General features: G+C 38.6%; 1 protein-coding gene across 2 annotated transcripts in view; it reads left to right on the top strand.

Annotated features, from left to right (window-relative positions):
- Positions 1-2,238: 2,238 nt before the first annotated feature.
- Positions 2,239-14,153, top strand: part of LOC131159444 (B3 domain-containing transcription repressor VAL2) — a 43,039-nt gene continuing 31,124 nt past the window's right edge. Inside the window, exons 1-7 of one of the 2 annotated variants that reach the window (XM_058114358.1) lie at positions 2,239-2,598; positions 2,771-2,898; positions 11,728-11,809; positions 11,899-12,000; positions 12,564-13,219; positions 13,358-13,454; positions 13,593-13,767. In XM_058114358.1, coding sequence (XP_057970341.1) covers positions 2,786-2,898; positions 11,728-11,809; positions 11,899-12,000; positions 12,564-13,219; positions 13,358-13,454; positions 13,593-13,767 — 1,225 coding nt within the window. In that variant the 5' untranslated portion in view covers positions 2,239-2,598; positions 2,771-2,785. Of the gene's footprint in view, positions 2,599-2,698; positions 2,899-11,727; positions 11,810-11,898; positions 12,001-12,563; positions 13,220-13,357; positions 13,455-13,592; positions 13,768-14,153 lie in introns of both variants that reach the window. The other variant, XM_058114357.1, reaches the window with a different exon arrangement.

Raw genomic sequence — 14,153 nt, 5'->3', positions numbered from 1 at the left:
TCGTCAAATTACCTTATACCTCTATGTAAAATCCACTCACATGATATTACCTCCAAGACAGATTTACTTACATGATAGTACCCTTAAGGCGAATCCCCTCACATGATAGTACCCTAGGGAGGTTTTGATACCACATGTAACGATCCTAAACCCAACTCTTGTGAGGTATTGTTCGCTTTGATCTACTAGCCTCAAGGTTTGTCTTATAAAAAGGTGTCTCACATAGTTGGAATCCAAACCATCCTTATAAGCCCAAAATCTTCCTAGTACACATTTGATGTGGAACCATGATAGACTCTCCTATCCGATTTTGACGCCCTCATTAGACTGGCTTACATTTTTGTGTATGAACTACCTGCATGATAGTACCCTCAAGTTGACTTTGATAGTATATGTAATGGTCTTGAACCTAACTTCGATGAGATATTATCTAATTTGACCCACTGGCCTCACGGATAAGGGCGTACAAAAGTTATCAGAAAATTGAAAATCGGACCGAAGCTAGACCAAAATCACAAGCAATTTGGTTTTTCAGTATTCAATTTTGGTTTTGGTTTTAGAAAATGTAAATTTTTAATTTTAGTTTCCAAAATATAACTGAACCGAAAAATTAAAAAAACTAATTTAATTTTTTTTATAAAAATAAAAATTATAATAATTTCTTAATCAGTATGTTAATATATGATTGGTCCATTTAATATTTAGAAATTAAAATGCCCTATAAATTCCCAATAACCCTTGTGAAAAGTAATTGTTGAATATTTAGAAAATCAGTTTTAAACCAAAAAAATTGTAATCGAACCTCCAAATGTTCAGTTATCTAGGGGATAATAAATTTTGGTTTGATTTTGGTTTCAGTTTGGGAATACTAAAAATCGTAAGGTTCGATTCAGTTTTCAATTTAGCCCATAACCGATCGTAATAAACCAATTACACCCATATTCATGGATTTGTTTTATAAAAGGCGTCTCATATGATTGGAGTCTAAATCATCATTATAAGCATAAAATCTCTCTAGTACAAATTTAATGTGAGACCATTACGTCATTTTAGTACATAAATTTGAAAGTGTTTTAAGAGAAAACTATAGGTTAAGACATACGACAATATTCTTCTATAATTACACTTAAATATCTTGACATATTAAAAAAGTATATAAAGTAAATTTATTAAAAATATACTCCATTCATCTGATTATAATTGGATTGATCCAAACCTAACTAGTTTATACCTCATTGATTAATAATCCAATGTGAATTTGACCTATTAACTTGCTGTGATATTTTTAATAAAAGTATAATTAAGGTTCTGCAATCCAAATCATGATTAACATCTTAAAGGGCATTTCATCCCTCTAATCAATTAACACTACGTGTTAAAATTATAACACAAAAAGTAATTAAGCTAATAAAGTTTGTATCTCACTTTTAGACAATTAATAATCCTCATTACTTGCACTTTGGAATCATCCAACGGGCCCGACGGTGCCACGTGCACAATCACGCGATAATGGTCGCGATCATCACCAACTTATGCGCAATCATGATCATTAATTACACTTGCTTATCATTATTATTATTTTTTTTTTAAATACTAAAACAAACGTGAGAACACAGATATTTATTTTCCTACACGCACGCACCTATGCTTCTGCACTCATTCTAAGTCACTCCACGCGCAATTGCAGCGCGTGAAAATCAGGTTGGGCAGCAGTTGCCGACGTGACGGCTCAATCTCCCGGCGCGTCTCTTTCTCCCCGGTAGGTACCGCGCCTCCACACATCACCACCTACTGTGTGACGTCACCTAGCCTCCCTCGCCGCACGATTTCTCGCGCAGCATCTCGGATCTGACGGTGGGGAGATAGGGAGAACGCACTCCCGCGAAGGACTGAAGCCCAGCGGAATGGTATAATCGTGAAAAGAAGCATTTTCTTGGGGTATTTCGGTAATTGCAGTTCTGATTCTTATTGCATGCGAAATATCCACTGGGATTAAAAAGCACCTAGTGGCGCACTTTACGGTACTGTCCTGACGCCGTCATATAGTTTCCATCCCGTATTCATACTCCTCCTCTCCCACGCGCCACCGAGCGAGTAACAAAACGGCATCCCCCTTAAAAGCCTCTCGTAGCTCGATCCCAGGGCGTTTTAGTACTTTCACTGGGACCATGGTTGGAATCTCAGCAAAAGCCGCGAGTTTCTCAAAATAAATAGGCGAGGGAGTACGAAATGTATTTCATCTTATTATTTATTTATTATTGTTTTCGATATTTTTGTTTTGAAAAACACGAAGTGGGAAAGGGAGAAGAGAGAGAGAGAGAGAGTTCGCCGAGTCTTCAAGTCTCGTGCATGCAGTTTGTGGCTGGTTGCAGCTGTGTTGATTCTTTGCATGCACATGTTTCTCCGCTGGAGCTCGATTCTCGTCACTAATCCACCGTCGCCGGCGCCTGACGCCGTCGCGATCCGGCTAGGACGACTTCCGGCGACGCTTCGATCGAATTAATCTTTCTAGCTGGAAGACGGAGAAGAGGAAGGGGAAACAGAGGCATGCGCAGCCTCCTCATGTTCGGGGATGATTAAGGCGCATTAATAAGTGAGGTGTGCGAGGCTAATTGGCCGTTTTGTTGTTTTGTTTGTACGTTCTTGATGCTTTTTTGTTTGTGTTGACCGATTTTTTGTTGTTCCGTTCGTTCTGGAGTTGGAGAAGTCTTAAAGGGGAGATACTAATTAGGGCTTCTCGTTTCTCGGATTTGGGTGTGGTTTGGTGAAGGTTTGAGCTTCGAGAATGGCGTCGAAAGTCTGCATGAATGTCGTCTGCGGGGCGTCGGCGTCGATCGAGTGGAGGAAAGGTTGGCCTCTGCGATCTGGTGAATTAGCTAATCTATGTGACAAGTGCGGGTAATTGATTAGATCTGTTCTCCTTTTCATTTGCTTTTATGATTCCATGCACTTGATTCATGGGTTTATTTGAGGTTTTACTCTCTCTCTCTCTCTCTCTCTCTCTCTCTCTCTCTCTCTTCCAATTTGCATCTGACGGCTTATTTTTTAGTGTGAGTTTTAAAAATTTCTATCTATGGCGCCCTTTATTATCTCTAGATTTTTTTACCCGTCAATTGTTGGGAGCGTAATCAGCGTATTGCATTTATTGGATTGGATGATTCGAAATACATGTATTAAAGAGAAATATTCTGCTTCTCATCATTACGAGACCAACAACAGGGGATTAACCAGACATCCACACAAAATAGTGTTCTTTTGGATATGCAAAAGTTGCAAAATAAGTTCCGCAGCATAAAAAATTGCAAATTGGTTGATCCAAGCCCCACATTGCTCAAACATATTAATCCTTTGTTGCACCAAACTTCCAAATAATGAGTTCGATCACATCTCAGCATTTTGTCAAATGCTCAGCATCTTATGATACAACTATGTGCGAATGCTAGAGTCAAATTTTGCTTCTTGAAAATCCAAAATTTTATAAACTTGGGCTCTAGAACTGCTCTAATAGCTTGTACAGTACGTAGGAATGAAATGGAATGGAAAGAAATGGAATTAAATTTATCACTTGATATCGGGATGCTTACTATTCAAACTTTTGTTCCATTTCATTCCGCTAACCAAATATGACGTAAGCTTCTAGCAAAATGTTTTTACTTTGGCATCTTCTTGAGATGGCGCCAGTTTAAAAATTAAAGAGGTCACTATAGGTATAAATTTTAGGGTCTAACTATTGTTTATTTTTCCATCTAAAATAAAGTCATTTTGTCTGGAGGGGATCCCAAGGAAAGATGAATTTATTTAGCTCTTAGAGAAATTCAGTTGCCTAGGAAGTTTGGCAATCATCCTGTAGAAATCCTGAGTATCTTGGAGTGATTTAGAGGATATTTATGAAGAGAATTGTATATTATTATGAGAAGTTATTCTAGGAGTTTGTTTCCATTTTTAGCATACCCGATTGTATTATAAGTAGTGTATTAGCTTGTACAAAGATTTTATTCAAGAAATACAAAAATTATTCATTCTGATTTCATGGTATCAGAGCTAGGAGATTAAACCTAGCTATCAATGGCGGAAACCGCCGGCCAAAGTAGAGGTTCGATGACCTCTGAATCTCACGAGGGTGAGAACGAAGCGATCTCCACCATGGGCTCAACAGGACTTGACAACTCATCCTTCTAGCTCACGGTGGAGAAGATGAATGGCAAGAATTTCCGAGAATGGGCACAATCGATCAAACTTGTGATTGATGGCAAGGGAAAGTTGGGATTTCTTACCGGCGAGACATAGAGACATGCCCCAACTGAAGTTGCCACTCTTCAGAAATGGAAATCGGAGAACTCCATGGTCACGGCGTGGTTGGTGAACTCAATGAAGTCGTCGATCGGGAGGACTTATCTTTTCCTGCCGTTGGCGAAGGAAGTCTAGGATGCCACCCGTGAGACCTACTCCGACGTTGAGAACTCCTCCATCACTCTACATAGCATTTCGCACAGGCAGTTGCTCAGACCAATCGCACCCGTCCCCATGGATTCCTATTTGTCACTAGCATTGTCGCTGCATCTGGTCATGGCCTTCTCCGCCTTCTACATTCACAAGCGCAGCGTCGATCAGGTCCTCCGCCGCCTCATTAACATCCGATGCAAGCTTCCTCCTGATAACGCCGATCGTCGCTCCGCGTTGCGTGGCCGAGAGGAGGAGGAAATAGAAGAAGAAGAAGTAGAAGAAGAAGAAGTAGAAGAAGAAGAAGAGAGGAAATAATGGAGCGAGACTTTGACGGTTTTGGTTCCGACAGAGAGATTGGGATTGATGAGAAAATGTTGAGGCATGGTCTATCTAGGTTGGCAGACTAGATCTCGTTTAGTTATTACAGAGCTTCATCTTCCACATATATTTCTTCGAGTTCTTTAGCCCAATGATGTAATTTTTTGCAAGCCTTGAGTATAACCTCTAGATCCAAAACTCCTTGGATTATTGATTCTGGTGCCTCTGACCACATGATCGATGCCTATCATCTTTCCTTATCATATTCACCCCATGCTGGAAATTTGAAAGTTAAAATTGTAGATAGATCACTCTCGTTTATCACAGGCAAAGAGAATATCCGACTCTCTAACTCCATCACACCGGAGTCCGTTCTTCATGTTCCTGATTTATCCTGCAACTTACTATCCATTAGCCAGTTAACTAAGAATTCCAATTGTTCTGCTAAATTTCTTCCCTCTCATAGTGTTTTTCAGGACCTATCATCGGGGAAGACGATTGGTAGTGCTAAGGAGTGTGAGGGACTCTACTGCTTTGAGGAGGCTAATGTGAGTGAACAATGTCAAACTGCTATTTGTGATTCTGCATTTGTTTCTAGGAATAGTGAGATTTTGTTATGGCATTCTATGATGGGTCATCCAAATTTTTAATACTTAAGACATTAATTTCCTTCCATTTGTTCTAATAAGACATCTTCTAATTTTCAGTGTGAGATTTGTGAACTTGCAAAATACCATTGTAATTCCTTTCCAAAATCCACATACAAATCATCCAGACATTTTACTATGATTTACAGTGATTTATAGGGGGCCCTCACTCTCTCTTAATCGCACTCATATGAAATAGTTTGTTACTTTTATTGATGATTACACTCGTATTTGTAGGGTTTACCTGTTGAAAGATAAAACTGAAGTCCGTTATATTTTTATCAATTTCCACTCCATGATTCTGACACAATTCCAAATTGACATTCAAATCTTGCGTACTAATAATGATACAAAATATTTCAATACTATCTTGGGAAATTATCTCCAAGAAAATGGAATTATCCATCAAAGTTCCTGTGTGGATACCTCTCAACAAAATGGGGTTGTCGAACACAAAAATAGGCATATTCTTGAAGTAGCTCTGCCATTGATGTTCACTACTAATATGAAAAAATATTTTTGGGGCGATGCCATTTTAATAGCTACATATCTCATTAATAGAATGCCTAGTCGGGTTCTTTCTTTGCCACTCCTCTCTAAAAATTCCAAGAATGTTTTCCCAACTCTCGGCTCAACTCCAATCTCTCCCAAAAAATTTTTGGGTGTTCTGCATTTGTATATGTTCATGCTCACAATAGGGATAAATTGGAACATTGTGCCATTAAGTGCGTTTTTATTGGTTATTCTCCTACTCAGAAAGGCTACAAATGTTATGATCGTGTCACAAAAAAATTGTTTATTAGCCTTGATGTCACGTTCTTTGAAACCACTCCTTACTTCCAAAAGCCCTCTTTTCAAGGGGAGAATTGGACTGAAGATTGGTTCTTTGATTTCTCTGTTGATGAATCTGTGCCATACACTGAGTCTATCAACACCACTACACCATTCCCTAATCTGTCACCTAATCTGTCATGTACAAAAGACCACTTAAACTCGGGGGGAGATGCAGAAAAACAAAATAACAAGGAGATACGTGTTTACTCAAGGAAGCCAAAATCAAAGAACAGGGAGAATCTCATACCTGAGGCACCAAGAGAGTTGGAACCGGTGATAGCTCCGAGCAACCATGAGTCCACGCCCAATCTTGATCAGGTAATAGATCCAAATGGCCATGAGCTTCCTTCTGATGAGTCTGCACCTGATGACATCAATTTACCCATTGCTCTCAAAAAACAAACTAGGTCATGTACTCTCTATCCTTGGTCAAAATATATGTCTTATAAAACTTTGTTACTTTTACCTCTAACCTTGACAGGATAAAAATTCCAAAGAATATCCTGGGAGCCTTGGAGATTCCTGAATGGAGGGAAGCCATCATGGAGGAAATGTGGGCCTTGGAAAAGAATGGAACTTGGGATGTTATGAATTTGCCGAGAGGGAAGAAGCCAGTAGGCTGCAAATGGGTCTTCATAGTGATATATAAAGTTGATGGGACAATTGAATGGTATAAAGCTCGTCTTGTTGCAAAAGGGTTTACATAGACCTATGGCATTGACTATACGGAGACGTTTGCACTGGTGGTAAAATTGAATACAGTTTAGGTCCTCCTGTCCTTGGCACCAACTTGGATTGGCCACTTTAGCAACTTGACATTAAGAATGCATTTCTAAATGGCGAGTTAGACGAAGAAGTCTACGTAACGATACCACCATGTTTCAGAAAGAAAGGTGAAGAAGACAGAGTATGTAAACTCAAGAAGTCCCTGTATGGACTCAAGCAATCTCCTAGAGTAAGGTTCGACAGATTTGCGAAGGTGATAAAGAACCAAGGATATTGACAAGGGCAATCAGATCACACTATGTTTTTCTAATAGTCTGAAAATGGGAAGAAAACAATTCTGATTGTGTATGTTGATGATATAATCCTAACTAGAGATGATACAGTGGAGATGGAAAGATTGAAGAAAGTCCTAGCCGCTGAGTTTGAAGTTAAAGACCTGGGACAAATGCGGTACTTCTTGGGAATGGAAGTTGCTAGATCAAAAAAGGATATCAGTGTCTCTCAGCAAAAGTATATCCTTGATCTCCTAACCAAAATTGACACGCTTGGATGCAAACCTAGACTACCTAGTGAAACCCCAATTGAAGCAATAAAGAGAGTTGAAGACTGCGGAATATCGGTTGAAAATGAGAGGTATTAGAGATTGGCTGGTAAACTAATCTATCTATCACATACCAAACCCGACATCGCATCTGCAATAAGCATGGTATGCTAACACATGTGTTCATCAAAGAAGACACACCTAGAGGCTGTGTATAAGATTCTCAGGTATCTCAAGGGTTCTCTAGGGAAAGGACTCTTCTTCAAGAAGTGTGAAAGTAAGGAAGTAGAAGTTTTCACAGATGCTGATTGGGCAGGATCGGCGGAAGATAGAAGGTATACCACTTGATATTGCACCTTTATATGGGGAAATTTGGTGACTTGGAGGAGTAAAAAACAGAATGTAGTGGCTCGAAGTAGTGTTGAAGTTGAGTTCAGGGCAGTTGAGGGATATATGAAGGACTATGGTTATGGAAACTTTTGGAAGAACTACAAATCACGGTGAAATTTCCTATCAATCTCTACTGTGATAACAAAGCAGCCATTAGCATTTCTCTCAATCCAGTTCAACATGACAGGACTAAGCTTGTAGAAGTGGAACGACACTTTATCAAAGAAAAGGTTGAAGAAGGAACCATTTGTATGACTTATGTGCCTACCAAGGAGCAAACAATAGACATTTTTACCAAACGGTTAGCCCGACAGAGTTTTGATGATTTCATCTGCAAGTTGGATATGATCAATATCTATGATTCAACTTGAGGGGGAGTGTAGAAATCTCGAGTATCTTGGAGTGATTTAGGGGATATTTATGTAGAGAATTGTATATTATTAAGAGAGATTATTCTAAGAGATTATTTCCATTTTTAGCATACCCGATTGTATTATAAGTAGTGTATTAGCTTGTACAAAGATTTTATTCAAGAAATATTGAAATTATTCATTCTGATTTCACATCCTTTAAGGTTTGATCTAGTGAGGTTTATGCAATCTCTAACTTTTTTGACTTTATAGAGACACTCACAATGCATATCGAATAGGATGCATGATGATTGTAATTTGTAGATACTATAGTTTTAGTTGATAAAATAAGAGTAAGTGTTGATTTTATGATAGAATTGTGGAGAAATAATTTGGATGTCATAGTTAAAAGGTTTAATTATAGACAAGGCAGAATTTGTGGAATGAAATTTCAATGCAGTGAAAATTTATGTCCAAATGATACTTGAAGTGATCATTTTCATTATCTTGGATTAATTGCTCGTATGAAGAGGAGGTTGAAGTGGTCATCGGGCATCACCCATAGAGTCAGAATAGGACAGATGAAATGGAGAAGTGCTTCTTGAATACTTGGTTATGTAAAACACTTATCCTGTGAAAAGTTAGCATATTTTGCGAGAGTGGTAAGCTTGCTTTCTCTTGAAAGATATTTGTTCAAAAGAATGAGTGTGATATTAATGATAATTTTGAAATAGATTAATCATAATGGCCTAAAGGATGAAACGAAAAAATGGTCTAGTTCCATAGGAATCAGGAATGGTCGCTAACTGGTGATGAGATGGGGGTGAATTTTTGAATATAAAGTGAACATGCATAGTAGAAATGAGTGACTGACCAAATATGGGTGAATAATGTTGGGATTGCTGGTGTGGAACCGTCGGCAGCCGCACCAGCCCAGCCGCCGACTTTGACGTTGAAGACCGGCGGCCACCTACTCTGCAGATTTTGTTGAAATCTGCAGCCACCTTCTTTGATTTTACTCCCCCCTTCTGTATATATATATATATGTGTGTACGTGAGAGGTGTGGCAGCGTGTGAGAAGTAAGCTGTGTGTGGGTTGCAGAAAATTGTGTGTGCAGCAGTGTAGCTGTGAGTGCAGAGAGGTGGTGTGTGTGCAGAGTGTGGTGTATGTGTTGTGCGCAGAATTGTGTGTGTGCAGAGAGTAGAGTGCATAGAGTTGCAGTAAGAGAGAGAGAAGAGAGAGAGAGAGAGAGTTGAGCAGTGGCTCCTCCTTGTAATTTATTCTCCAGTATAGTGCAGTGGTGTGTGCTCCGTGGACGTAGGTCAGATTCGACCGAACCACGTAAATCCGGTGTTCCAGTGTGGATATACTTTATTTTTCTTCGTGTGCGATTGTTGCTCCGGTTTAATTCCCCCAACAAATAATTTGATTCAATTTGAAGTTCCTAAGAGGGCAAGAAGATGGCTAAAATGAATATGGTGGACATGATGAGGAAAAGATATCATTAGTAAGAATTTAGCATATAATCCAGTCCCTGATGGAACTGATCATCCAAATGTTAATAAATGACTCCCCGATGGAACTGATCATCCAAATAACAATAAAGGACTAAAATTAGTTGGTATCAAGGCTGAATTGGGTTGAGTGTTTTTTGTTGTACTCAAGAAGCCCCTTATTCAGGATACAGTATGTTTTGTGCAATATTCATGAAGTGTTTCTGTTTCATCTAAAGCCTTGCAGAGTGCCAGAGCTATATGTCCCAATGAATTAAAGGTCAGTTGCTTGTATTTCATTATTAATCGGACTTGTATGCTGCCAACAACATTTAGTATCCTATAATATTTCTTTATTTGCTTTTTATTTTGTTGATTCATGGGTTTTGGATCCCATTCTCTTGGTTTTTGGGTAACTGCATTTTCTGAATGTGATTGCTACATTGGTTGGGCCCTATATTCTTTTAAAAGAAAGTGTCAGCTGCAAAACAAATGCCTGTCATAATTGCTGGTTCATACACAATATTTGAGAATTGTCAGTTATCTGAGTCATCCTATGTCCAAACATTTTCTTTATTTGTCATTTTCTTGTTATATGCCATTGGAAAGCGTTTTCCCTGAATTGTGCAGCTGTATAATTTTATCACGTGTGGCAATTTGAATGTTCTAGAGATCAGACATGGATTATCTTGTAAAAAATATGCATGTTGGGCAAAACCTCAAAATCTAATAAGAAGAAAAGATACTATGAACACAAATATATAATAGAAATTACATGGTTTGGCTGTGTGCATATGTCTATAGAGGAGAGGGAGATCAAATCCACTATGAAAGAAAATTAATTAGGGTCACGGAACTCTAAACTCCTCACTCAACCTAGAAAAGCAAATAACCACACAGCCGTAGTTGGCCTATTCTCTGACCTATGAAGCAGCGCAGCTCCTGGAGTGTGGGAAAAATCACCAAATGCAAGATATTTATCCCAACTATTAAATGTTCTAGAAAACTGCACTCTTTTGTTTTGCTTGTTTGGAAACCTGTTTCCGCCCCCCCCCCCCCCCCCAGGGGCGATTCTGGGGTTCTTTTATGAACACAAAAAATTGAGCAAATGGTTCAATCGTATCATTTATTCAGGAACCAATAGATTAGAAAACAATGGTGCGAAGAAACCATTACGGTGTAGGCCTTTAGGTTTGTAGAGGGGTTTCTTGGGCAAGTGGAGTATGCAAGTAATGAATGTTTTTGAGAGGGCATGTTGAGGAGAGGTAGGAAATTCCTAGAACTATCAAGCATGTGAGATGGCAAGTGAAAGAAACTCCTTGGCCTGTAGGAATTCCAAGGTTGGGCGGAAATAGAGAGGGATTCAATTGCTTAAGTGCCGAAATACCCGTAATGAAGTGTGGCTGGGGGTATTTATAGGGGAAAGGCTAACATGTGTGAGTTGCAATCCTCGAATGAGAAATGACATGTTGAGTCTGAGCAAATGAGAAGGAGATAGACTGATGATTCAATGGAATTGGGACACATGGTTAGGGTAAGAGATACGAAAAGGGATGTGTCACAAGCGGCATGCAGCTTATGCTTGAGCAGCCCAGGAAAAGTCAAAGGGGTCAGGACTCCCTTTACAAAACCTTGTTTAAGCCCAATAAGCCAAGAGACACACAGCTCTAATATGGGACAATCTTATAGTTCTAATCTAGGGCAATATGGTAATTCATCATCTATATAATTGATCTAAACCAATTTATAATTTTGTTCTCCCTTTGTGCTTGGATATGCTTTGTGATTTCACTGAACGTTGTTTAAAGAAATAATATAAACATAATATTTCTTATGGAAACAGATAGAGTTTTTGAATTTGCAGTCACCAAATCCAGACATGGGCTGCAATTCTTCTATATTTAATGGAAAAACATATGCTTCATCCTACATGCACATCATGACTGACATTGTATCCTCATTTTGAAATATTCTATGACTCCAGGTCAGCTTTTGAGCGAATGGTTTTCTGTGACATGTTCCACTCAAAAGACTCTGGTTGGAGAGAATGCACTTCATGTGGCAAGGTGAGTTGGTGATCTACTGGCATCAGTGAGTTGTTTTTTGTTCCTTACCTTCCCCTTGTGCTGTATCTGATTGAAAATGTTGTTGGCAGCGTCTCCATTGCGGATGCATTGTATCCACATCTTTATTTGAGCTACTTGATAGTGGTGGTGTGAATTGTGTTAGCTGTGCAAAGAATCCTGGACTTCACTTAGTAAGATCAGTTTGCACATCAATCTCTGTTGTCCCTTAGAAATTTTACACATGTATACCTTTTTAGAACATGAATTTTATAAATTTTACTTTATCATATTATAATATCTGTAATTGGTAACTTAATTAGGTTATAATAAGGTTTTGAATTTTCATACGTGCCCTAGTCAACTAGTGCAAACTGACTACTTATTTAGCTGCAAGATAAAACAGGACCTTTCTAAAAAATTATTCATTTAATTGGTCCCAATTTCTAGATGATTATTTCTGGAGGTTTACTTTTATGCTGTCATATTTACATAACTCTCAGCATTGTGGTTGACAGAATGACTGAGGGAAAAAATGCAGCATCCATAAATATAGTATAAATATGTTATGGTTAGCGTACTCTTAATTTTGGCTTTTTACAGTATTATATAATTTCTTTCAAGTGTTTGTCCTGGCATTCCATTTGGTGTGTTCGTATTTGTATGTTAGTCATAAAAAAAAAACATTAAATAAAGGATTGGCTGTTACTAATTCCAATTTCAGTTATATGTGACACTTAATAAAAAATTTCCGCAGATTACAAGTGATGAAAAGCCTAATGGATTTGGCACATTGGCAGTAGATAATGTTGGTGATCAACGGCCCTCTTTGGTGGACAAACAGGTTGATGGTGGTACTGTTGGAAAGATGACGCTTATGCATTTGGGCCATGATTTAGATGGTACTGGGTTGAACTTGCTCCAACCTCAAAACAACGACACAAATGGAATTTGTGTGCAAATGAAACAGGAGGATCTTTTTCATCCTTTTGGTGAAAATGGAAACCCCTCTTTTTCAAATCTAAACCAGGCATCTATTGGATCATCTCAAACTGCCAAACCTGATATTTGTAAAAATATGGGGGTTAAGGATATGTATGAATCATTGGCACAGACAAACCTAAGTATCACCCTTGCTGTTCCTTCAGGAAATCCTAATCCTTGTCCTGGTGCAGTTTCTGAAGAAAGAGAACAGAGTAAGACACCCTCTCCCTTTCAACAAGGGCCTAGGTCTCGTCATCTTTTACCCAAGCCACCAAAGCCTGTCCTTGTCACAGGTTCGGAGCCAAATATGGGCGTGGCTCCACAGATACGTGTTGCAAGACCACCTGCTGAGGGACGTGGGAGGAATCAGCTTCTTCCTCGATATTGGCCCAGGATTACAGACCAAGAATTACAGCAAATTTCTGGAGAGTATGTATTAGTATGCCCCTTTTCTTATAAAATTTATAAATAATTTTTGTTACACCATTCATCAAAAGTAAATTACCCTTAGTTTCTTGCGTATTCATGGGCTCTGATAGTGATTTCCTTAACTATGTGATCTTCAAGTCCAAATTCCACCATTGTGCCATTGTTTGAAAAGGTTCTGAGTGCTAGCGATGCTGGTCGGATTGGTCGTTTAGTTCTCCCGAAAGCATGTGCTGAAGTAAGTATCATGTTGCATGTTTAGCTAGTGGAATCATAATTATTGTGTTTTGCTTTTATTTATTTAAATTTAGGAAGCTTATTTGTTTTTTAGCTTGAAAAAAAGCTTTATATAAGTTAAAACTGAATCTTTATGCAGGCATATTTTCCTCCTATCTCTCAACCTGAGGGTCTGCCTCTGAGAATTCAAGATGTGAAGGGAAAGGAATGGGTGTTTCAGTTCAGATTTTGGCCAAATAATAACAGCAGGATGTATGTTTTAGAGGGTGTAACCCCTTGCATTCAGTCCATGCAGTTACAAGCTGGTGACACTGGTATAGCTTTTTCATGCCTGGATTACTTAGAATTTAATTTATCTCTGTATGATATTCTTCAGGTTATGGACATGACATCTGTATTATATTGGGTGGTTGAATCTCCTAGATTGTGAAGTATTTTATTATTAATCAGGCTTGTGTGCAGCCAAAAACATTTACTGCACATTTGGTGCGTAGGAATTAAATGGAATTGGGGGGAATGTAATTGAATTTATCACTTGATCATGCTCTCCATTCAAATTCTCATTCCATTCCTTTCCTATCCCATTCCATCCACAAACCAAACATGATGTTAATATCTGATAATATTGAGGTTTTCTCATGCCTCTGCTATTTCCCTACACAAGGATGTGTTTCTGAAGCTAATTTTTCTGTATATTTAT

Source organism: Malania oleifera, chromosome 7, assembly GCF_029873635.1.
Source record: "Malania oleifera isolate guangnan ecotype guangnan chromosome 7, ASM2987363v1, whole genome shotgun sequence".
Classification (NCBI taxonomy): domain Eukaryota; kingdom Viridiplantae; phylum Streptophyta; class Magnoliopsida; order Santalales; family Ximeniaceae; genus Malania; species Malania oleifera.
Note: the sequence above shows the minus strand (reverse complement) of the source record. Positions and strands in the feature narration are given on the sequence as shown.